The sequence below is a fragment of the Marmota flaviventris genome, chromosome 7 (genome assembly GCF_047511675.1).
Source record: "Marmota flaviventris isolate mMarFla1 chromosome 7, mMarFla1.hap1, whole genome shotgun sequence".
NCBI classification, from domain to species: domain Eukaryota; kingdom Metazoa; phylum Chordata; class Mammalia; order Rodentia; family Sciuridae; genus Marmota; species Marmota flaviventris.
Genome location: NC_092504.1, coordinates 24,510,642 through 24,537,576, shown reverse-complemented (window position 1 = coordinate 24,537,576; position 26,935 = coordinate 24,510,642). Strand labels below are relative to the sequence as shown.

Below are 26,935 nucleotides of genomic sequence, written 5' to 3'. Positions count from 1 at the left end.
AAAGCTTTTTGATACAATAGAAAATAGCAAATCTCCTACCTCTAAACCCAATTGGGCACTTCTAGAATAAGGCACTGTTTTGTGATTTTTGTTGAGTGAACAATGATAATTCCTGCATTAATAGATGAGCTTTCTGCCAGTGGCCTGATAGCCTTATACATAATAGCCGGCATTTCTCATAGAGTCCACCTTTTTTTGATCTAAGGATGGGAATTTTACATAATTAGTCGAGGGGAAGCTGGTCAATGTAAGAAATAACTCTGGAAACTACGGTAACCGTATTATGTAACTGTAAAGTACAACAATTATAAGCTTGCTGGATGAAACCGTAAGCCATCATTGTTCTAGACAAAGAAGGACACATTTTAGAAAGGAGAAAGAGGAGTTTTATGGATGGATTCTAAAGTACTACAAATTGAAGTAGTTTTTGGTATATATCAGGGTCAGCAAACTAAGATTTGTTGTTCAAATTCAGTCCTGCTGTCTTGTCTTCCTCAGTTCTGAACAATATTTACACATCAAAAAGACTTTTATAAAATCAAATTTGTTCTGTCTAGTCATATATAAGTGCCTGCAAAATATCCTTCATTTTATTTCTCAAATTGCAAAGCCCAGAATGCTATTGTCCTTTACAGAAAAAAGTATGTTAAACTCTGTATATACTAATAAATTTTCTACTTTCATCACACACTTATATAATACTTATTATTAATATTATTTATCCAATTCTCTGATTTGGTGTTTCTCTCAACTAAATAAAGCATGAACCCCTGTAAGAAAAAGAAAGAAGGCTTTCAAACTCCAGAAAATACAGTTGTTTAACAATATGTGTATAAACACTGACTTACAAAGCAAACATAAAATCAGCTTCAACTGAGAAATATCACTGAAAATTATGCTAAAAGATCACCTTGAATGTTACATTAATAAAACACAGCACTTAAAATTCTTGTAGAAAACCTATGTTCCTTAGTCTGAAATCGCTGTGAACTCAAATTCTAGTTTAAAGAAATGCTATTCTACCCTAGTCCAGCTGTACTGAAAGGTGTGGAAAAGCAGTCAAGGAATGGTTTCCTTTTGGAGGCAGGTGTTAAAACTCTAAGTAAATGATCTAGTTAAACTTTACTTATTTGCTGCTTCCTAGTATTTTTTGCCCTTACTTCCTTTATACCAGTATACTCTAAAATGGTTTAAATATGTGGTCAAAATTTTATATAACAATCCATAAAACTGCAATAAAATATTCCATATAATATTATATATAACATGTTTAGAAAAAAAAACTAACATGATCCTATTAAGTCTAGAAGATTATAGTGCACTTTCAAATAAATTGTTAAAATTTAAAAAATGTGTCTTTGACCCTCCCCACTTTAAGTTTACTTATTCAGTTGTTTGTTTGGTAGGGTTTTTTTTTTTATCAGAAACATTAATAAATATTTAAAATTTCAAATCGCATCCTAATCTTTAAGATTATATCTAATATTACTGTTGAACTCATGCATTTTTCTTATGGCCTTTCTGATAATGGATCATTTGATACATAACTTTTAATGGAAAAACAACACTGCACATCATTAGTAAACAATATTTTTTTAGCATCATCAAAGAGAATTGGGAAAAAATTGTATAGTTATGAACTCTTGACCATTTTTTTTATCTTCGCTCAGGAAGTTCAATAACTAAAAATTATTTGTTTGGGTCACACATATTCAATTCTACCAATGAATGAAATTTACATTTAATAGAAACAACAACATTTAATAGATTTTTAGCTTTCCATATTTTACATTCATATTCTTTGATTATTCCCTGTCGTTAAGAAAATTTATATTATCATGTTTAATCACCTTCCTGCATGCAGTTTATAAACAAGCATTAGAGTAGGGTATAGAGGCAAAAAAAAAAAAAAAAAAGCAAATTAGTAGTTTGGTCCCTATTCACTTCAATTCCTAAGAGCTCAAGTAGTTGATTCTGTAAATTCCCAATAAAATAAAGATGACTGGGTAGTAAATCCTCTAGCCCCTGGTTAGCTACCTAACATCACCTCTCCTTCCTGGGAAAACCAAGTTTGTTTTGAAAAGGGGAAAACACAGAGTAAATAACTTCTCCGTGTGGCAAAAGACTTTGGGATAGGGACACAAGAAGATGAACTGTCAAAAGAGGAAAAGATAAAGGCAAGACCTCAACTGACAATTTCTTTGTGAAGTCAGTCTATTGAAACTAAAGTCAATTTCTTAAATGTGCCATTATTTGGTCCATTTGATAGCGCTGTCAATTGTGATAATTCAAATCCCCAAAGATAAATTTTGCAACAAAGTTTCACCAAAATCTTATTGTCTTATAGATAAGGCCAGGTCATTCAACAGGAAGACATAATGCTGTATGTTTTCTGTTTATGATTTGGTTATCAAAAGTAAGTTACAATATTTCCAGGGTAACAATATAATATCATCCGAATGTAAATATCTGCCAATCTGCATAATTAGTGTCCCCCTACTTAAATGCTTACTTTACCAAAGGACTATTTTATTCAGGTAAATGTGGAGAGTGTCTTTTTTTTTTTTTTTTTGTCACTAAGTCATGTAGAAATGCATTAATTGATATATGAGCCAAGAGAAGAAAGAATATTAATATTGGTAGACATATGTGTCTGAATTTTTATCAATATGAAGATTATTATTTAATGAAAGTAAAGTTCATCTTCAGGGGTGACTGATATAAAAGTTTCTGCAATTTATATTGCAAGTATTATGAACATTTTGAGGTAAATCTGAAAGTACTTTGTAAACTACAATGTGTTTTGGAAATGTAAGGGATTGTACAGGTCACTGTCTTGTGCAGCTTCTAAGTTACAAGACAGAACTCTTTCAAGGGATCAGAGATGGTAGGAAAATGAATCCTAAGTCTTGCAAGGAATACTGTGCAAATTCTGTGGACTCCCTTGACTGACTTCATGTTTATCTTCCTCTAAAGTGCAACACTATATTTACATGTTTGAAGGTGTTGTTTTGTTTTAAAATATTTTAACTTAAGCATGCCATTTCAGGGTACAGTAAATGTTCTTCGAAATTTAAATCAAGAGTTTAAAATTGAATATAACTCTAATGTACCAATAAAAAGCGTGGACAAAAAAGAAAAAAAAAATTGAATACATACTGACTTAATTTAATGGGCTCTTCCATTGAATTATGTACTGGTGTTGAGTTCTAACAATTAAAAGAATAGTAACAATGAGTGAACGTGACTTTTTTTTTTCACCCCATTACCACCTGAGGTAGATTTCTGCATCCTGCTTCATCCTACTTTCTTCTGTAGGGAAGGAACACTGCCTGCCAGTCAAAATCAATTCATAAGGATCTTTTATTCAAGAATGTAAGTCATTCTATATAAAATATGTTGAATTTTCAAATAAGGGAGGAAAAAATATAATAACTTCAAATTAAGGATCTCTACAATGTCTGTTTTTTTTTCACATGAGTAGAGATGGGGACAAAAAATTCTATGCAATCCTTTAGTATGTATAGAAGATATTGTATTCTTCTATGAAGAATCATACTTGGAAGAAAGTTCACAATTGAAGGGTTAGAGAAGACTCTATTTTGAAATAGATGCTAACTTTGTAAATAATGAAGATAATTATTATGTTTTGTGTACAATTTTGTAATAAATAGCAAATGGAATGGTTAAAACATAAAAAGCAATAAATGAAAGAAATATAATAGGTAGGGAAGACCAAACAAAATAAATAAATAAGTGATCAAGGAAAAAAATAATGTGTTCTAAGATATTTTTCTTATTTTATGATTTAAGTTTTTTTAGTTTATAATTCTTTTTTTCTGTTTGTTACTAATTTGGATTGTAAAGTAACATTTCCTAGATTGGGGATGCAGCTCAATGGTAGAGCATAACAAATAAGGCTCTGAGTTGGATCCCCAGAATTGTAAAATGAGCATTATGAAGATGAAGATGATAATTCCTACATAGAGATACAATCTGAGTCAGGATTAATTACTTTAAATATGAAATTTCTATAGATAACTCTGAAAAAATTCAATCTTTATATTAATAGTGAGATTTTTCTTTGACTAAGATTTCAAAGCTAGATAAGCAAGTATCTCAGGAATTATTCTGATGAAACTAAAGAATCCCAGTAATCAGTCTATTATCAAGCAAGTAATGGGACAGTTATTCTCTCTGTGTCCCCCAAATCAATTATTACAGCTACATTATCTTCTTGCTCTATCTTCATTTAGAAGAAAGCAAACCATCTTAAGTCAAACTGGTCCTTTCACCCATTCACTTCTCTTCCAATCAAAACGGTATTACCTATCAACAGAGAAGTACACTTACAAGTGTGAAACCATTTGACCATGTTATATTTTAATTTGCAGAGACAAAAATGACAAGCAATTTATTTACATAAAACTGTACAAAAGCAAATTAAATTATGTAAAGAGTTCATAAATAGTTGGACGAGTGTTTAATACATTTCGTCATGTTTAGCATAGTTGCGTGCATAGTGACTCATAATAAATGATGATAAATTGTTCTCTGCTTCACTATCAACATCCAAGTAGCAGAACAATAGTCAATGATCAACATTACAAACAGATCGTACCACACTGAATGCAAGTGCTTTAAAATGTAGGAAAAGTTGTCTGAAAATAACCCTAGGTAGCTGAGAAAATGATGCCTCCTCCAGATGTTTTATAAACCTCCACTTGGGTCATGACTATCAAGCATTATTATCTTCCTGATAAGCTTCATTCCTTTCTTTTTTTCTCTTAAGGACACATTATGGATTGCTGATATAATATACCTAAAGTGACTTAAGTCTTCAGATTTTTCACAACTGCTTTAGGATGGCTGTTGGATTCTTGGCAGTTTCTTCTGGTCTGTGTGTTATTTTATTTTCCTATAAGACAGCTTCCCAGGGTAGCCTTTCAGACAGATGTCCTTAGTACCATCTTAGTTCCTCCTCCCATAAAAATAATGCCTCCCTTGTTTTCTGAAACTCAGGCAGCAGGCCAGTCAAAAAATGTACAGAAATGATGTCTGGAGAATCAGAAAGAGCAGTAGATTTTTAGATTGGTGCTACAGATGTTTTAATACACATAAATTTATATAGTTACTCAATTAATAAATGTGTCCAAATGTGTAATGCATGCAGAAAAGTTCACTTGAAATTCTTGTGTACGGAAAAAAAAGTATTGTTTATATACTGTACAACCAAATGAAGAAGCAGCTGAAAAAAAAACAAACAGAAAAAAGAATAAAAATTCTAAATCAATATTTTATCTTACAAAATAGACTGATTTCACCCCTGCTAATATGTCTTTGTGTTACTTGTAAAATAAATGCTTTCTTCCAGTGAGTTTATGCAGCCCATAGTAATGCCTGAATTTCATTTTATGAATGAACAATATTTAAGACTGGTCTATTATCTGAGTTTGTCAGAAGGCAAATTTTTAATATATTATTTATTATTTTCAGAAAATAAACATGGATAAATATACAGGATCAAAAAGTTGGGAATAGCCCATTTCCCCTCATTGTCCAAACCCAACAACCGTTTTTTTACCATAACAACAGGTATAAAAGGCACAGTTGCTTATTTTGCATTCACTCATGTATTTATTTTTTTTGTTTCTTTTTATTGATTTTTTTTCCAAAAGCACTCTATATATGGAGTGGCACCAGATTTAACCTATTCAAAATAAAAGTCATACAAACACAAAATATATTTCTGTGTCATGCCAGCTCATTATATAATAAACATGTTATGATAGCTAATTCTACTAGAATTACTGCGAATACTTACAGTACACTGAATTTTATTCTTTCACACCCATTTTAGTTCTAAAGAGAGGTTCACGAGTTAAATGACAATGACATGAATGTCCTGAATGTGGTGCAAACATCATTGGGAAAGGTGGAGCCAATTAATTTGAAGGTCCAGCATGACCCGTATTAGCTTCATAGACAATAGAAGGGTTTTAAGATAGAGTGAAATGAGCTACCTAAGTGGTTTCAAGTGTCTTGTGAAAGAAAGAAACAAAAAAACACATTAAAAAATGTTCGCTGAACATCTGTGTTATGCAATTATTTCCTTTGTAACGTGCAAGAAAAATATGTATACATTTCATAAGTATCTTTAGAAGTATTTTGTCTTAATAGGTACTTACAGATTATACAAGGCAGAACTGCTTTAATGCAGTTTCCTAACAAAGTACTAGAATTGCATCTTTCCATAGTGTAAATAATAATCAAACATAAACATGTTCAATTACTGATATTTTAGTCCAATGTTTTTGCTTCAATTACCTATCATTTTTCATCCTACCTATTTTACACAAACTAACATCAAAAGAAAACTCCATTTAAGAAAGAGCATAAGGAAATGTTTCCAAAAGAGTGTCCCACCAAACAGAGAAGTGGTTTTCTAATAAGTATTTTGATGACCTATGGTGAATTATCAACCTATATTCCAGGCTGCTTCTTCACCTTGTAGTCTAAGAAATTCTGCAAAGCATGAAACTACTCAAAGCTACTTTTTGTCTACAGTTTCCTAGAGAGCCATCACAGTTATGCCTTAACCAGGTTACACACATTCAGTGATGAGAACATTTGCTCTCTTTACCTGTTATCCCCTATTCTGTCCATGGATTGTCACTTTCATTTGAATGTCCCAGCTCAATTTTAAAGTTTTTATATCATCTTGTGTACAGCAAATGGCTAAATATCTGCATATTCTGCTTCTTTGTATTGCACTGACAAAACTCCATGTTTTCCAACTTTAAGATGTATAAACTGTGAGAAATGTCACTGTCCAGAACTCATTTCTTTCATGTTCAGTATAGATTCATTTAAGATATATATTAAATAATGGTCAAATCACATTAGTGACAAAATCAATTAACTTCTCACCGTATTTCAATGCTGTGAGTCTTAAAACATTTCTACATTGTGAAGAATTCAAAATTAGTGCACTTAATTTTGCAAGTACTACTGAACAGACGCAAATGCAATTGTTGTTTTAAATGTGAATAAAACCAGCAAGCAGAGCTGGGATTCTAAAAGGATACCAGTGGACTTAACTACTTAGACCATACACCAATGTATCTTTCTTTCTTTACCTGACTACCCATAATTATGACTTTAAAAAGTGCAATCTTCCCTGATAATACTATCTGAAATTAAACTTGAACCTCAACATGTTGACTATTACAGTAACAAATATATCTCTCATTTTCTGAGCTTTCAAATAAATCCATTTTAAAAGAAGTAAGATGTTTTCTGGGCATAGAGACATATAAACTAAACTAGTATTTGAGTATTTCTGTTTGTGTATGGGTTCCGTTGCTTTTGTTGTTTAATGGATTTCCACGCCAAGACTAAATCAACTTCATGATTTCCCTGATCTGCCGTATGATCTTTGGCCTCATAATGACAAAATTGTTCAAGTTAGTTGATAATTATGGTCCTGTTCTGAAAAAAAATATTTTTTACAAGTAATAATTAGTGTAATTGATATATGTAATCAAGATTATATGAGAATCTTGAGTGAATGTATGGAACTGAAGTTGATGCTCTTGACCTGAAAATAACAACATAATGCCAGTTTGGGACTGCGATCCCCCTTCAGTGTTGTTTTGCTCTTAGTCTTTGCTAGAATGGTAAAGCTGTGATCTTCCCGGAATGCATTTGAGGAGAGTCCACCTTTGTGAGGACTGTATCTTTAGAGGGTTGTTATCACTTTCAAAGGATTGCCTTTGATATTGATAAACCATATTTTGAGGGTATTTCGAATATAATTTACCTTCTGCTTTTTTTTAACTAGCCGGATGACACTCGAACAAAATCAAAGTGACTAAAATCATGCTTCAGCTTAGGGATAATGAGAGTGTGTTGTGTTCTGCTGATCAGGCTTGTTACCATGAAAGGAACTTGCAACCATCTTTTTTTTTTTCTTTTTTCTTTTTGGAAGGGAGTGGGGAAGAGAAAGTGGGTGTTGGGGACCAGTGAGAGGGTTAGACATGCAAGTAACAAGGATGGAGTCTACATTGTACATTGTAATCAGGCTAACGGTATCGCTAAAGGCCTGATCTGGAGGCAGAAGTGGCAGGCAAAGCTTTGACTCTTTGGTAGCCCCCTCTTTGTGATTAAATGGTTTTGCTTTGTAAGGTTTTTTGCCCCTCATTCTCCTTCTCATACATGAAAAGCACTTTGCTGTTGCTCCTTGATAGCCTACAGGTACACTTCTCTTCTAGTGAGAGTATTGACAGGAGATGGCTTATATTCCCCCGTTTTTGTCAGGGGAATATCCTCAGGGTTGGCTTCCTCATTTTTGCTGAAACTGGCTGCACTGAAGGTCTCATAGGACGAGGTCAACTTTTTGTTCAGGAGGTTTCTGTTGCGGTCACCCATGATGGCGGCCTCGCCATTAGCCAGTTTTTCCTGGCTCCCTCGTTCATCGACCGGCATGAAAGTGGAGAGTTTGGGTTGGCTCTTCTTCCTCTCTGGAGAAGTGCGGACAGGCATCCAGCAGGAATCTGAGTGGCCGTACTCATCACACTCTCGAGTGCATTTTCCAGTCAGGGCTACATCTGGAAGAGGCCTTGAATCTGAAACCCAAGCAGAAGCAGCTGTCAGTGTGAGACATTCCTCCACAAGCTTCCCCCTCCTATACAAAACTGTCCTGGGGGGCAGGGGTAAGGCCTTGCAAACTTATTTCCCATTTTCCAATACCCTGCAGCTTATTCTGTGGAACATTTTATTTCATATATATTAAAGATAAGGTCTTGCAAAAACAAATATTATAGGAGAGAATAGACCAAATGATAAATTTAAGTATATAGAAGAAACATATATGTACTTGGTACAAGATAGGGTCATACAGATATTTAAGAAAATAGTGCTAGGTAGATAAGTATATTTCTATGGATACAATTTTGTTCTACATTCACTAGAGAAATTATTAAATCCAAATAGATAATTTTCCACATCTATAAATTATTTCAGAAATGGTATGCTTTTGCCAATTGGATTTCTTCTTGCTTTTACATTATTCATAGCATGCAAATCTGCAAAACCTTATATTTAAAATACATTCTAAGACATAAGGGTGACTGAGAAGTTGAACAAAAATTGACAGCACATTATGTGGTTAGAAGTATAATACAAAATACAAGCAGGTTATACATATGAGCACGGTAGCAATACACCACCTTCCCCACCCTGGACACAATTCCCCTTCCCCATGTCAAAATGACCTTATGTGTGCCTTAGGATAATTCCCTGAGAGTTACATAGAAGTACCTTTGTCAGTGTGTTTGATGAATGGAAATATTATCTGAATGTAATGTATCATGTAAATGTAGATAAGTTCCTAAACAGTTGATGAAATAGCATATATTCCTAATTAATGGTGTCACCCAAGGGAATGAGAAATATATTCCATTTCTAAAAAGCTAAGTCTTTTCTAGAGAGTTCTTAAGGATGAAGATTAAAGGTGGCAGTCATAAAGAAATTGTATGATTTATAAGTAAAATCATGATATGTGTATGTCTCTGGAAAATAGTTACACATTTTCTTTACACTAAAGATCTTTTTATAGAATATTTTTCTTTGAGAAAGAGTGAGGGAGAGAAAAACCTACTCTACCTCAACAGATTCTAAGAGAATAACATGTTGGATTTAATTCAATTTACAGATTATCACCACATACAAGATCTACTCCAATGTATGTCATATGATATCAATTTATTGCAAGACGTGGGACTTTAAAACAGACAAATTTTGACCTCTGAAATAAATTCTCAGTGACTTGCGTTTGCCTAAGCTTGGGTGAATAGGGTTCAGATAGGAGAGAAGAGGATTATTTAAATCTCAATAGATTTGTACCTTTTGCATTTTTGTACCCATATTATGTCCTCTATTTTAACATTATATAAAGCATTTTTGAAGTTCTACTCTGCTAAATATTTAAAATCAAGGCTCTACAATAATACCTATCATTTTTTTTTCTTCTGTGATGGGTAACAGAAATATGGACATTTGTCAGCCCATTGATTTTTGAACCACACCAGCCTGGGATTTTTATGCCAAGTGCTGAGAGGTCAGAAGGAAATGACAGTGGTGTTCATGGGAAATTTAGAATTAATTTACACTTTCTTAAATGTAAAATGCAAAGGCAATTATTTTTTGAAGTCACACATGCTGCTATTTGAATTCTAAATGAGCAGATCCTCTTAATTTTATCATCAAAAGAAAAAAATCATACTATTCTTATTTTAATTCTAAATTCCCTTTGCTGCATCTCTCAGATATGTATTTTAGAAGAATTAAAAATCAAACTATTGATAAATTTTATGAATTTTTTTTTGTAATCTAGGTGGTTTAAATGAGCAAACAGCAAATTCTTTGGGAATATGTTCTATCGTGGGATACTGTGTTTGAAGCTGACCTAAATGCTTTGAACAGGAAAAAAAAAATGTGTGTGTGTGTGTGTATATATATATATATATATATATATATATATATACAAAAAAATGTAAGACCAGATCTACATTTTTACTCTAAACATTTCCTTTTATCTTCAGCTTTTTAACAAATTCAAACTTTTTATTTTCCTATTATGATAGTGCTTATCAAGGACACATAAAAATAATCAGAAATTTAGCTACTGAAGTAGGAAAAAAATCTTCATGAATGAAATTGTCATTCCCTTCAGAAATGACCCAGAATTATCTCTCATCATTTCTGTAAGTTTATTTATGTCTCATATGATGTGTCAGCTACACAGTGGATTACACAGGTAGCTGTTTTTCGGGGATTAATTTCTATTTTTAGTTTGAAATTAATTGCACTTTTTTTCTCTTGGTTTGATATGCATTTAGAAACAGCTTGTAAAATTATATTGATGCTTAAAATATTTTCCTAACTTTTGTTCAACTCATGTGTATCAACGACCTTTAATTCCTAAGAAATCATGCTCATTTAGATTGATTCAATTTCCAATCAACTCTAAGTGAGGTGCTTGATAATCTTTTCTCTTGGTCTTCATAGTCTGGAGTGTTTCCTGCTAAAATTGATTTCCTTTTATCACTTTTAATGAAAGGCTGTTTGTCTTTGTGCCATTATCCACATGTGAGCTGCCACATCTCTATCCAAGAGGCATGACTTTTAATAAGGATGTCCTGTCATTTCCAAAGTCAAACACTTGATTGGAGACCACAGTGAAAGTTGACAAGCCTAATTGGCTGAGACATGTTGCAGTGTTTGTCATCAAATTTAGAAAATAATCAAGAAAGGCTATAAGAGAATCATCAAGAGCAATCAAAACTTCCAATCTAGATGACTAAAATGAATCTTCAAAAGAAATGCCAATGATTAACAAATGCAATTTGTATTATGATGCAATTTATTAAGTAAGGGAAGGCATGAATGGAATAATATTTTTTTGTGTTTACATATTTTATTATCTTAATTATGTAGGCATATATTATAAAATCTTAAAACATAAAAATTGCAGGGTCTTCAAGAATCACCAAATATTATTCTTCATACTTCCATAAAAGATATAATTTTAAAATCACCTCTTTGGGATTTCATTATAGAGCCAGATCTTCTACATCTAGTAACTTCTTAGTCTTTCATGAAAGAATGTGTTTTATGATATCTAATTATTTCATTCTTTGGTTTAATAACATTCTCTTTAATTTTGACCTGAATGAAAATGGAGATCTTGTTAGTTGGAATGGATTAAAGAAATATAAACATAGAATGTTCTATATGGAAATACAATAGTATCCTCTATACACATTTTCCACAATAAAGTCAGTTATTTTTAGTTTTCTTCTGTTGTTGTGTTTCTATTCTTTCCCTCACTCAATCATATTAAACTGAAAAGATTAGAAACAGAAATGGTGCCCATAAGATCCTGTTCTTGCCAACCTTTTACTTGTACAGGTTTCCATTTTGAATTAATTATGCTACTTACTAGAATCATGGCATCATTTTGGAGAGTTCAAGTTCTTTCTTAGACATAAACCTAAGTTCACTCCAAAAAGCATAATTGTAAGCCATCATAACATAAAATAACCCTAGAATAATTTACAACATAAGAAGTACTGTCCCATACTTCACCCTTTTTACTTATCAGCTCAATCAAATAACAAGGAGTATGGAAGCCATGAGAGGTCAAACCCATGGGAGATCTGAGGCCAAAGGATAAGTGCTTTGACTACCACTTTAATGTTTTCCTATTACACGATATTGCTTCTTTCTAAAATATAACAGCTGAGTTATTTAGAGGTCAATTACTGCTACCCATACCAATAAGAAAAAGCTATAGTCCCTAAAGAAAGGGGGAAAAATAACTGAGCAGCACAGAAAAGAGAAACTACAGTCACAAATTTTACTGCCTACTAAAAAGAATGGTTTAACCTTCTTAAAACTATAAATATCCTAAGATAGAGAAAATTATATACCAATTCAAGAGTCACGTTTTCTCCCTAAAAGGAAGTTTTTGTTCTTACTAGTCAGGCAGGATATGTAGGTGGTGCACAGATGCCTCTAGATGCTGCTATAATGATGCCAACAATAAATGACCACAGATAATATGTAGCATCATTAGAAATAACAAGAAGAGCCCAGATTTATGGAGCTGATATTTCCAGAAGCTCTCCTACACTATTCAGAAACGATCACAGGCATCATTCTTACAAGACAGCACAGTGGATTGTTAAGACTCCTGCAGACAGCGGTGCAGTGGACAGGACTTGCATTATGCTGAGTAATGCATTCTGGCAAACCTGGCAACTCCTAATCCAGGTCCTTGACATGGGCTGAAGATACAAAGATCTTCCATTTACTAAGAGAAAGCAGGACCATCTTGCAATTAGTTTTAATATGTTTTCAACTGAGTTTTTGTTGTTGTTCAGATGCCTAAAGCTATGTACTTTGTTTATATGTTTACAAATTACTTAATTTGTAGACCAAATGAGATAAATTGCTATTCAACATTGAGACTTCCCAGATATTCATACCATCCCTTTAATTTTTCATTAAAATCAAGCACCAGTTCATTCTTCACATTACTTAACAACATTATATACATTAAAATTTGTGATAGTCTTTTTTTTAAGAGGAAAAAAATAAGCACCATTCCTCCTTTAATTTTAATACTTGTTTTTCTTCTTAAACCTTTTGACTTTTGGACAGACAAAAACTTGTTTTCTAGAAATACCTTAAAGCCTAATGGAGTTGAGTGGAGTATAAAAAGGTCTTATAAATGGATAAATTTAAAAAGATGAGAGATAAGTGGCAACTTTTCCAACAAATAGTTTTATATATTATGTATTTTATATTTTATACTTTTATTTTCATTAATCCCAATGAAAACATCTCTATCATTCAAATAATTAAATCAAGTGCTTTATTTTTAAATAGCTTTCAGAAAATTATTTATTTTGGCCTTGCATGAAAGGAGAAGTAATTAAATGTTAGCTACAAGTTTTTCTTATGAAAATTATTATAATCAATAAAGTTAGAGTTGAGGAGAAAATATCCAAAGGATGGACAATAAGTTGAACTTGGTTTTTTTATGTCAATAATTGAAGGGCCCTACTATTTGCCTGTTTAGGAATTCATAAAGACTAGTAGGAAAAAGCACAACAGATAACAGTTGAGGTGGGAATCACTGACTCACACATGTCACCAATACCCTGAACATACATGGGAACAGTCTTTTTGGAACAAGATAAAATGTACAGTTCTGTAAGTGTCACACAATCTACAGTGTGTTGGGGTTCCTAGAGTGTGCTGTAATTTATTACAGCATCACTATTCGTGGTCCAATTAAAAGAGAGTTTCAGGACTCTATTCCTAAAATCTCACTTCAGGTTTGAGCATCACTCCTGAGCATTTTCTTCAAAGACAGTGAGCATCCAAAAAGAGCAGATTTGGAGAACTGACACAACTGAGTTTAATTCTAGGCTCAATCACTTACGAAATGCATTACTTTTGTTATATCTCTGAGCTTCAAGTTGTTCTTATGTATAATAATAATACCTATTCTCCCATTTATTGTGGGATAAAAGAGTTAATATATGTGGAACACAATCTGGTCTCTGATGCAGTGCAGGCATTCAGTAAATAGTAGGTTATATATCTGAACAGATTTAAGCATATGTATTCATATACATATAATATACTCTCTCTTCAGTCTTCCAGTAATTAAATGGGAATTGCTTAAGGGAATAGACTCAGAACTAAAGTGACAATAGATTCAAAGCCTTACTTTGTTTTCCTAGTTATGTGATTGTGAAGAAGTTAGTCATTTTAAGTTTCCTCATCTAAGAATGAACAAACTTATTAGAATTACTGGTAAAATTAAATATATTAATAGATGTAACATACTCAGTATTAATTCTGTACAGGCAGCCCTCAATTAATATTAGCTATGGTACATAATCCCTAATCCAAATTCAGTCCTCAAGAAAGCACAGAAAATCATGTTTCTTGTGTTTGTGTGTGTGTAACTTTACAACAAAACTGATCTGAACTACTATAAGACTATTTTCATCTGTATCTTACACAATCTGTATTTATATGTCTTATTATTGAAATAGTGGATTCAATTAAGGGCTTGATCTTAGACTATTTTAGATCTTTAGTATATATCATACGTGGCATCTTATTGTCTTATTATCTTATTGAAGATAATATTATATTACCTTTTCTCACATGTGAAGAATTTTAAATTTTTACCCCAAAGGTCTCAGGTAACTTATTGTGAATTAATACCAATTTTCAATTAAAATAACATATATTTTTATTACTTTCCCAGTAGTGCTAATGGAGTCATGTTGATAGCATCTGAAATACAGCAGAGCTACCATTTATTTAGGAAAGCATGTTGGCCACCATATTCTAGTTACTCTACATGAGGCATCCTCAGAATCCTGTTTTAGGAGTTTATCAAATATTTATTCAGTTGCTATCAAAACTCAAATGCAAATCATTTATTGTTCGAAGTTATCTTTACAGTCTAAAAAAAACATTCTTATCATTAATTAACTTGCTTGAAACTTTCCCATGGTATGTTGGGTTGCTGGTCTGCTATCAAATATTACCCAAATGGGCAGCATAAGGAGAAGGATCATTTTAAAGATACGTCAAAAATGAGCAGTAAATTTTTTGAAGACTGAGAGATTAAAAAACTAGGTAAAACAGGAAAAGCAGAAAAATTATGTGAAATGCAATGCACCATTCACATAAAAAACAATTAAACAAAAATCAGTCAGCCTGAGCTACTGAGATTCCATTAAGTATTTACATGCTTGTTTTAAATTGTGAAATAGGACCAGAAATTTCTGTAATATCCTTAGACACACACCTTCAGACATTACTGTTTCTACCATCAAATGGACATTCTGCTTCACATTCTTTGATGCCAGGCCTTGCTTGGACAACAAGAATGTGGGATAAAAGAGGTAATGCTGTGCTGTTTCTAACCTATCTCTCAACAAGACTAGAATCTTGTGCTTTTACTCTGGAGACGCTGGGATCACCATCCTGACAGAAAGCATAGTCTCGCCTCTCTGAAGATGAACACCACTTGGATGAAATACCACATGGCAAGGAGCCCTGGCTGTCCCACCTACCTCTGAGGTAGCTCTCCAGGTGACTGCACCATTGAGCAGAATAGACAAAACTATCAGGAGAACCAAGAAGGTAATCCACAAAAATGTAAGAGGAAATAGATCTTTGTCGTTTGTAGTCACTAAGTTATGTTTGCTTGTTTTTATGTTTGGGGAGGTAATGTGGTAATAAATCACTAAAATGATGATCATAGAGTTATTATGTTATCTTCAATAAATAAACTGCTCCAAAACATAGATGGAGTTCTGGGAGTAATGCATTCTAATTCTTTAGTGTCTTTTATGTCTCTTTATCATGGATTAAAAACTGTCCAATATTAGTGTAAACATAAAACTGTGAACTAACATCTTTGGAAATGTAAGCACATTTAATTAAGAAGTTCATAGAGAAGGCTCCCATATAAAGTTTTTGAAATTCTTTTCCTCTAATTACAAGATTTTCCTCACCTTGGAGTGCTCCAATTGGTACTGACCCACCAAGACAATATTTCAAATGTTTAAACATGTTTGAAAGCATCAGCAACTTATTTTATTCCTTAGGATGAGCTCAGTTAAAGAGCAATTGAAAATATTGCAAGAAGCATTTACTGCCCTGAGGCTTAGGCCACTGTCATTCTGAATGTGACATTTGCACATATAGTGGAGACCGTGCACATCATGTCTCAAGCAGGCATGCTGAAACAGCTCAAAAGTGAACCTGCTGGTTGGTACATGAAAACTGCATGGCAGCCAGAAAATGGATGGTAACTGCTCAGGAGTGGTCTGCTTATGCACATCAGAGATGTGGCTTCCTTGGATTGCCCTTTTCACCATGCCAGCAGAGCTTCTCAAATTGAGGGGCATAGTGGAAGGAGAATAAAATGCTGCAAATGATAAGATATTGATCAAGATAGTATAGAAAACCTTGGAAGAAACTAGAGGCATCTATTGCAGAAGGTATCCATTGGTTTTCCCACTGAGAATAGATACAACTGTGGCTATTTCAATTTATTTTTCTACTATAATGATCATGCCTTTCATGATTTTCCTTCTAGCATCCTAAATTTTCTTATATTAAAGACAATTTGCTTCAATGGCCAAAGACTTCATTGATCTCATGAAAATAAGAAGTACTGCTTCCTCTTACTAATGCAGAGATGTATTTACAATATTTTGCAAAAAAAATTCAGTGAGTTTCAAGTTACATGATTGATAGTCTCATTATATTTCCAACATCCCAGTGTATGAGAGAAAGTATATTTTTATAATTACACAATTTCTCCCCCTTGAGTTATAACTAAAGGTTAAGACATATTTAACAATTTAACACCCACCCTCAAAAATAGAATCACATGTGGTAACTGTCATTCAGTGACAAAAAGCATTTTTAAACACAGAATTATGAAACACATACTTAGAAGTGAGAAAAATAATTTAGGCTAGATTATATTAATAATTTAAGTTAGTATTGAAATACCCAACTCTACAAACACTGATAAATTATAAAAAGTTTTTGTTTAAATAAAAACTTACTATTTGGGGGTGGATTTAACTAATTGCTGATTTCCAGTTTAAAAACTTAATTCCCTAAAATCTACATTCAACATTTGCCTCAAACAAGTGTCTTAAGTTGCCAGTAACTGGATGGTCACCTATTTTGCATAGAACAGAAAAAAATTCTTGTGATAGTGAAAGTTTAGAAAAAAAATAATGACCCAGATGACAGTTATTTTTAAATTAATAAAATATGTTAGCTTCTTTATATTGGTTTTGCTGAAAAGAGTCACATGGATAGTACCAAAAGAGCTGTAGGTACCAGTTTAAATTAGTGACACTTCATAGTAATGTTTAAATCTTTAAAGTTCTGATTTAATGAGGTAATTATCATCTGCTGGCAAGATATATTTACTCATTAGTACTACAGTTCAATTATCAATCAAATTTACATTACTGACATAAAGTTGTAGAACATATATCCTAGAATAAACATTAATAATATCTTTAGGACTGGATGTTTACTCTATAGTATATAAAGGTTTTATTAATTGTAAAAATATTGTCTTGGAGTTTCATAGTTCTGAAAGCAGTGAGAATTTTATCTTTTCTTCTCCATATTTATATATATATAATATATCTATATATGTGTATGCATTCATATAAATGTGCATATATATATGTGTGTATGTATACATTTCAATATGATATATATAATTTTATATGAAGAGATTGAAAAATAAAAAAACTGAAAAAGAATTCATTAGTAGACATTATTTTCTCAAAACTTTCTTAATTTCCATAAAAAAGTATAAAACTTATTTTTACAAAAGTGAGAAGTTAAAAAAATATTCTTTGCAATATGTAGTTCTTATCAAATCTCTAGATTTCTAACAAATGCAATCATGTTAAATATTAAATATTAATCAAATTAACTTGTATTAGGGAATAAATATGTTAAGGAAAAAATGCTTTGCTACCATGGTTACCATATGATAGAAGGTATTTCTTTGTGTAGTTTCTATTTATTATTTTGTGTGAACATCTAAAATGGACCACATTAAGGCTCAAATCATGTATGAAGTAGAATTGTAATGTAATTTTTTGCACAGGGGCAAATCATAGCAATTCAGATTTACTGCTGTAATTTTAATTTATATTTAAGTAGCAAAAACATGATACCCATTCATTTTCTTACCATAGTGATCCTGAGAAACAATACAATTACTCTAATGATATGGCCATTTTCCAAACACATTCTCAAACTCCTTGCCTGGGATGCATATTGAAATGTTTTACAAGTCACAGAGAAAAGCTTATCTGGTTGGAAACACCACAGTAACAACACGTTATACAGTTAAAGAGGATTCCATTGAGAGAAAAATAAAGATTTCAACTTTAGCAAGGTTTAAAGTAAACACTTAGTTCTTGTTTTGTTTTGCTATACTGGGGGTAGAACTCGGGGTCTGGCCCATGCTTGGATAAACACTCCCATAGTAAGTCATATCCCCAGTCCATGAACATTGCATTCTGAAGTACTATTTAAAAAGGGGTTCTGAGAGGTTTTGTTTGGTAAGGTCTGAAAAAAGCATGTACGGAGAGAGTTTTAAAACATGTAGAGTTTTAAAACATGCCTTCTTACTCTTTCAATAAACCGATCAATTGAGACTAAAATTGGCAATCACAATTAGGACCAAAAAAGTGTTGAAAAGCTTAGGAGTGCAGAGCAGAGAAACAAAATGAAAAAGGAAATGATCTCTAGTGACCAGCTAAGAAAACTCAATGAACAGCTAAACAGGAGGGGAAATCAATGAAGCAACACTGGATCAGTTTGCTCCATTGATTTTTGCTGCTCATTGAAATGTTTTCCTTTATTTACTTCCTATTTCCTTGGAGAGTGGTAAAGTCTCACTGCTGAGCCTCCCTCAGAGTCTATGATGGATGGGAAAGCAAACTCTATAGATGCCCTCATGCCTTCATTGCTGTCTCTGGCTGCATGGTTCAGAAGCAGATTCCAGCTTCGCTCTGCATGCTTGTTCTCAAGATCCCTCTGTGGTGCACAGAATGGTCCCCTCCAAAGACATAGGCATGTTGAGTAAGACGATAAAGAGGAATTAGGTTTTAAATAGTATTAGCATGGCTAATATGCTGACCTTCAAAGAGGGAGATTATACTGGATTACCCAAGTGAGCCAATTTGTAATCCACAGGATCCTTAATAGTGGAAGAGGGAGATGGAAGAAAAGTCTGTATCAGAGCAAAGTGATGAGAGAAAGACTCAAGGTTTCTGTCAGCTTTGAAGATCAAAGAGGGGTCTACAGACCAAGGAGTATGATGAGAAGGCTCTAGAAATGGGAAAGGCTAGGAAGCAGATTGCCTCCCTGAGCCACCAGAAAGGAAAGCAATGTTTCCAGAAGTTCCATGTTAGTCCTCTGAGATTCATGGCAAACTGAGACCTAGAGAATTTTAAGAGAATACATTTTTTTAAGGCCCCAAGTTTGTCGTAATTTTTTATAGCTGCAATAGGAACCTGATACTCATCCTACCACTTCTCTGGTCAGAGTAGGAACAACATAAACTTGATGCATTTGATCTTTCTACTGATATGTCATTCATTAAAGGAAATAAAATGGAAAAACTTCAATTATCATTTTGCAGTTGAGTCCTGTGCATCTAATTTTTGAGCATTCACTCCAGGGATTTTCCCTTTGCACTTTTGAAAATTTCACTTCACCCTAGTATCTAATTGTTCATATAATCAATCAACCCAGTGCAATTTCCTTTTGTCCAGTAAAGTATAAACAACTCACTTTCCTGGGTAATACCTGTCTTGCACTACTCTTCAGCCATAGCTGCCTCAAGAATTATTACCAATGGGCTCACTTGAAGCCATGAGTGATTCCAAAGGAGAGAAAAGGAAGAGAATTTGACATAATATCGATTAAGCAGAGAGGCAGGTACAAGGGCTGAGTCCTTTATAAAATATGTATATTTTTTTGTGATTTTCTTGTTTCTGTTACTTTTCACATGTTTTTCTTAACTGGATTGTCTCCCTTTTTGTGATTAAGAAGAAAGTTCTAATGATAAGAAAACTGAAACTTCTTTTAAGAAGAAGAATAATAGAGTAACAAGTCTCTCCCTACTTTGAACCCTGTTCCATAAACCTCACCATAAATTTAAAACTCCTTATTTTAGCACAGAAAGCCCTTCTGGACCTCGATTCTGCTTACCTCTTATTCTGGCACTCTCCCACATGCACTGGAGCAGACCGACCTAATGCAGAGTTGCTATTTCTAGAAAGCCTTGTGCTATTACATTTCTTCATGATATTAATGTGTTGCTTCTTCCGCTATTCTTTGCCTTATTATCTATCTCCCGTGAATCCTTTAAACCCAGTTCTAGAACATCTCATTGAATATTTTATTTTTGCCAGATTGATTTTTATTTTTCTTTGCCTCTCCTGTCTTGGTTATTTGTCTGTATCATAACACTTAATATTTGCACTGTATTCTGACACCTATTCATGTGATTTCATTTTGTAATGTGTAACACTCTATGGGTAGAATAAGTTAACTCTGTGCTCTGGATCCTAGCAACATACTAGTCACATATGCAGTATCTGAAAGACATGAAAAGGAGGCAGATGTATGTCATTTCTGACAATTATGAATACTTTCATGCCACAGGAAAAAGTATTAAAAGCATATATATTAATCATAAGTGCAATGTCATTGGCCAAGCTGAGAAAATGAAGTGGGTTTTGCTTGTTTGTTTGGTATGAGCTGATCTGAATGAACTTCTCTATGACTCACTCTCCTCACCCCCTTACAGCTTTACAGGGCCGGTCCTATGCTCTTTCTAATTGAGTTTTTTTGTTTGTTTGTTTTTGACACACAATTTTAGTTGAAAAAAATCCATACATGTATTTCATAGCACAAAGTTTAAACTTTATACTCAACTGATATGGGTAGAAGTCTGTCAGTGTAGACAGTAGAAGATGCTAAGAAAAAGTCTAATGGGAAAATCCTATACTTAGTGGTCCAAAGACTACACACACACATATGTGTGTGTGTTTGTGTGTGTGTGTATCTATATCTATGTCTGTCTGTCTGTCTATCTATCTATCTATCTATCTATCTATCTAAATGAATCTTCTTTGCTATGGCTGGTGGATATTCTATAGTTATCTTAGTGCTGTCAGGCTCTCTCATTGGCACTGTCTGCATGTTTTTTAAGAACAAATTGAGGAAATAGAATCTGTTATTGACTTACACAGCCCATTCCATGAAAAAAAATGTCAAAACTCAGTCATGTAATACAGACACATTTTAATAAGAACTATTGTAGGAAATGAGCCAACTTTATTTGGTTTGATAAATTTTATTTGCCTTGTGGTAGCAACCTGATGGATACATGTTCAAGGATGGGCTGTTTAGATTAGTGCTTTCAAACCGAATGTCATGAACCATAAGTAGACTGAATCCATTTAAAGAGTTATTACCAGCTTTACCTGAAGTTCACATTGTTTTGTGAAGTTTGTTTCAAATTTTTATTAGAGTGTATGGATATGTTTATGCATGTACTTGATCCCCATGTAAAAAGAATTTCTTATTGTGGGTTACACTGAATAAGCTTGAAGTATTAGTAATTTAAACTATACCAAGGATTGGGTGTGTATTTCAGTTGTGGAAAGCTTGTAGCATATGAAGCCCTTAGTAGGATTCTCAGTACTGCAATAATAATAATAATAATAATAATAATAATAATAATAATAATAAAATAACAAACAAATAAACCATATCAAACAGAAATCTGTATATTCTAGGGTATTTCTGAGTAAACTATATATTGTTATGTGACATTTAATAAATCTCATGTACACACAGTATCATCAGGATTTTAAACTATATTTTATTTGCCATTTTGAGTTGTCTTTTATATACTAAAGTTTTATCTTTATTAAAAAATATAACTCAGATAACTCAAAGAATACAGAGTCAGTCACATGTTCAAAAACTCTTTCAGGAAGCCTACTGTAAATTCAGTTGCTTACCTTGACATATTCTGAATTTATGGCTAATTTCCCAGATTTCAATTTTCCAGAATTACATGTAATTGTGATAAGCTTTCTCGTAATCTACTAAAATCTTCTGATAGACTTTGATTTATTTCAATCAGCAAAATGGCAACAGACGCTTTTATAAAGGAGAACTTAATGTGACTTTTTAAAGTCATATAGACATTAAGATGTAGGACACATTTAAACTGTCTAATTGTACCATGGTCTAATGCCTAAGTATTAATCTGTCACAATGTCAAATTACATACATTTAGGCCTTTTCTTTAGTAAAACGTGTCTGTGCTTAACAAACTCATAGTATAAAAAATTCAGGAGTGCAATTAGAATGTCATCTCTCCCCGCAGATGATTTAAGAAAAGCATGAATCAGAGCTTAACAGTCAACATAATTTCATAGATAATCATGGCAAAATTATGGTACTGCAACAATTCAAAGGAGTACAGTGAGGCTACCAGACAGTGACGATCAACTATTCATCTCCACCATCTGCCACACATGCTCTTTATTTAAGTCTTTTTTTGCGTTTTTGTTTTTGCCAGTGTTTTCAGTTTTGACTTTGCCAGCAGTAGGCATCACATAGAAAAATAGGTTTCATGGTGTAAACAGATTTTCCCATGTGTGCAATGAATTAGCTTTGCTGGCTATTCTGCAGCTCTTAGGCAAAGAAGAACGGCTGGAGGGAATTAATTTTAGCAAGCTTTTGTGTATTGGCCAGCATCTTGTACTACTCAAATGCAACAATTCTATAACAGAAAAGATAAAACTGGAAGTACTGTAACAATGGAAATTCTTACAAAATCTATGTTTTGCCAGTTTTCCTTTAAATGACATACTTAAAATATATGTAAACTGCATTTACTATTGGATTACACTATTGGTACTTAAGCACATCAGATGGAAAAAGCTGGCAATTTCTGCTTTCTAACTTGTGGTCTTTTTCTGTTCTGCAAATAAGATGAGGACTAGTGGAGCAAGACTTACTATGGCAGGATATAGGAACTTAGTGGAAATTCTAATACGAAGAGGAAATGTACTCTATTAAACAAAGTGACATGAAGTTTTCAAGCTCAGGAAAGATAGCTCCCACTATCTTCCAAAAATATATTCATTTATAAATTCAAGAAATATTGGTACATCAGGCAATATTCTACAAAATAGGCACGTAACTCATTGTACATTACCCCCATTTTACAGATGAGAAAACAAAGACCAGAGAAATTAAGCAAATTACACAAGAACTTATATTGACTGAGTGGCGAAATGAGGTTATAAACCTAAACAGTCAGACTTAAGAACCTTATTCATAACCACTATACTCTGCAACCTCTCAATGAGCAACACATCAATGTGCTATAAACTCAGGTTGTAGATTAAAAAATAATGATCTTTGTCTAAGTCAACTATAATTGCATTCCACTGTACAAGGAAGAAGAAAGCTGGAAAAAGCAGTGTTCTTGGGCGTCAGATGTAGTATTAACCACCACTGTGGTTAAACTCTTAGCTTGAAATAAAGGGATTGTTTTTAAGCTTGGAGAAAGAGAATGGTGAAAACCTGGGAATTGCATGGAAGGAGATTCTAGGCCAGAGTAGCCCTGCATGTGACTGTTGGTGTCCAACCTGTTTCTCCTTGGGGTTTTCTCTCACAGATGTCCCTTAGTTGGTTTTTAAATGGGATGAAGAATTTTCCATCTAGGTCAAAATAAGGAGACTAAATTATTGTGTTGGTAAAAAGCCTCAAATTTCTATTATTATTAAAGCCATATTCAGCTAAGAAAAAGTCGCCTCCTCATGGTATACGTCTATTTTAAATTCTACCTGGCAGGAAGACTGCTCAATTATGCGGTTTTGGATCATCATCATTCCATAGATAGAAAAGCCATGTTTAGAAACCACACTGTTCTGGGTTGAACTGAGTGTGGAATATGCCGAGCCGCTCCTGGTGAATTGGATGTGACAAATGGAAATAAGTGCTTTAAAATGTAAAATAGTTATAATTTAGACAGTTATTTTTGGCAAGTAAGGTATCAGAGAGATTATGTAGGACATATTAGCCATGATTTGGTTGGTTTAATATGAAAATTGATTATCTTTCTTAAGAGAAAATGTACCCAGCACTTGGCCCACACCTGTAATCCTAGCAATTTAGGAAATTAAGAGAGGAGGATCTCGAGTTCAAAGCCAGCCTCAATGGTGAGGTGCTAAGAAACTAAGTGAGACCCTGTCTCTAAATAAAATACAAAATAGGGCTGGGGATGTGGCTCATTGGTTGAGTGTCCCTGAGTTTAATCCCTGGTACCCACCCTCCCACCCCCCAAAAAAAAGAGAAAGAGAAAATGCACACATAATGATACTTGGCCTGAACTTACTTCTACCTGATTTCCTAAAGAAGTAATTTAATAATACCTAAAATTTTATTATATTTGATAATTATTGGTGTGACCCAAACTAAGGTATAATCTGTAGACTGAGAAAAAGTGATTTTGTTGTTGTTGATTTGCAGTAAGGGAAATTGAACCCTGGAGAACTTTACCACTCAGCTATAACCCCATTCCTTTATATTTGTTATTTTTTAGATAGGGTCTGGATAGGTTGTCCAGGGTGACCTTGAACTTTCCATCCACCCGCCTCCACTTCCCAAGTTGCTGGGATTACAGAAGTGCACCACCGCACCCAGCTATGCAATATATTAATATTAAATACTGAGATAAAATATTTATATTAATTACCATTAATTAAATGTTCATATTAAATAGTGGGGTATAATATTAAATACTGAGGTAAAAAGATTGTGGTGCCTCCAAGTACATGCATATCTCCAGTACTTTTTCATCATTGTAACTTGGAGCATTGTATATGCATTTGCTTTCATTTTGAATGCTTAAAGGAACAGAGTGGTTGACACACTAGGATTTGAGCAAAGGAAGTATGATTTGAGTTCACAAAATGTCACTCACCAGCTGTCCACCTCACTAGGTTGCTCTGAGGACTACATGACAAAATGCAGGTCAGGTACTTAATATAATGGTCTATACAGAGAGGCGCTCAGCATATTCCCCTGCTGTTTCCACTAGTGTTGCTTTCAAGTACTTTGTGTCTCCTTGCCCCTCATATTGTTGAATGATAGATGATTAGTTCTAAATTTTTGAAAATCAAATGTTTTTATTCAATGCCCCCCCCCCCCTTTTGACACAAATTAAAAAAACAGATGATAACCTCTCAAACTTCTTTTTGTACATTGACTACGGGAAAACCACACATATGAAAAATTATAGATTCATATCTTTGTGTTATAATGTATAGTGCCAAATATATTTGTTTTAAATAAGCCTCCAGAAAAGTAGAATGTGAAACAAACTCCTTTTAAAGTCGCTTATTTTAAAATTATTTAAATTAATAAACGTTGAAAATGTATATTACAAGAAGCTTAGAAGAAGAATTGCAATTTAATTTCAAAGATTAGGTGTACATAAGTTAATGATTTTTCTGACAGTTGCATTGTATTTTATAATTACTAGCTGTTCAAAGTTAACAGAAACTTAATCTTTTGTGACTTGCAGGTATGTAATAATAAAGACTATAAATAATAATTAGTACTCTGTCATCTACTTAACTGTGTATAATCTCTCATTTCCCCTGAAGAAACAATTTTTATATAATTACTATTTTGTACATTTTAAAATCACATTTTTTATTGCTTAAATTCTCACTTTTTTTTATATGGGAAACTGAAAAGATGGTAAAATTGAGAAAATTAAAGAGATTGTTTGCCTTCAACACAACATAATATCTACATTATTACATAGGTGGTTTTTAAAAGTATATCAGCAATGTTCAAAAACAAATCTAAAAAAATTTTAAGCACATCAGAAAATATTAAAGCTGCAGAATTCCAGTTAATGCGCATCAAATTATCTTCAAAAAGACGAGTTAAAAGTTAAGAAACAGTTTTCTGCTGTGCATATTAACTAGGCTAATAATGCAGAACTTAAGTGAAAAAGTCAGAATATTTAAAAGAGAAGACAAATATCTTAAGATGACTTGCTTTTATAAAGTGTCAAGTAGAATTTATTCCTCTGAAGAAAAGCTACCAATGACTTTCAGTATTTTAATTTATCCTTTACGCTGGATTAAAATGTTTCATTTGACTATTAAAGATGTTGTCCAGTTAAAATGAGGACTGAATGTCTTCTCATGATATACATACAGGGTTTCCAAAGCAGACACAGATATTTGCCACTAATAAATATATTTAGAATTGCAGTCAGGTTCAGGATTCAGAATAAGATGATCCGAGAAGTAAGACTAGTTATACATTATTCATGAATTTGGGGAAACAGTAAAATAAAATATTTTGTTTGCAGTGTATTCAGATAGTTACGGCTAAATATTCCAAAACATTTAGCATCTGACATGCTTTTATATCTTTGAATTTTGTAAAAAAAAAATCTATCTAAATAGTGATTCTATTGTAATGATGATTGTACAAATACTTAACCCCAGGACTACAAACCAACAAAGAGAAGCACCATGAACATTTTCCTGCTGGGCAAGATATAATTAAATCTTCTATCTTGTAGATAACTAAAAAGATCCACACTTTTTTTTTCTCTTCATACAAAATGGAACCCCTTGTAGATGAATCACTAAGCTACTATCCTTAAACAAAATTAGGCTATTTTAAACTAAGCTGCTGGAACTTAAAATACATTAAAATT

General features: G+C 33.0%; 1 protein-coding gene across 2 annotated transcripts in view; it reads right to left on the bottom strand.

The window, feature by feature from the left end:
- Positions 1-8,172: 8,172 nt before the first annotated feature.
- Positions 8,173-26,935, bottom strand: part of Pcdh7 (protocadherin 7) — a 399,660-nt gene continuing 380,897 nt past the window's right edge. For both annotated transcript variants that reach the window (XM_027937534.3, XM_027937542.3), the window contains exon 3: positions 8,173-8,627. In XM_027937534.3, coding sequence (XP_027793335.2) covers positions 8,251-8,627 — 377 coding nt within the window. In that variant the 3' untranslated portion in view covers positions 8,173-8,250. The remainder of the gene's footprint in view (positions 8,628-26,935) is intronic.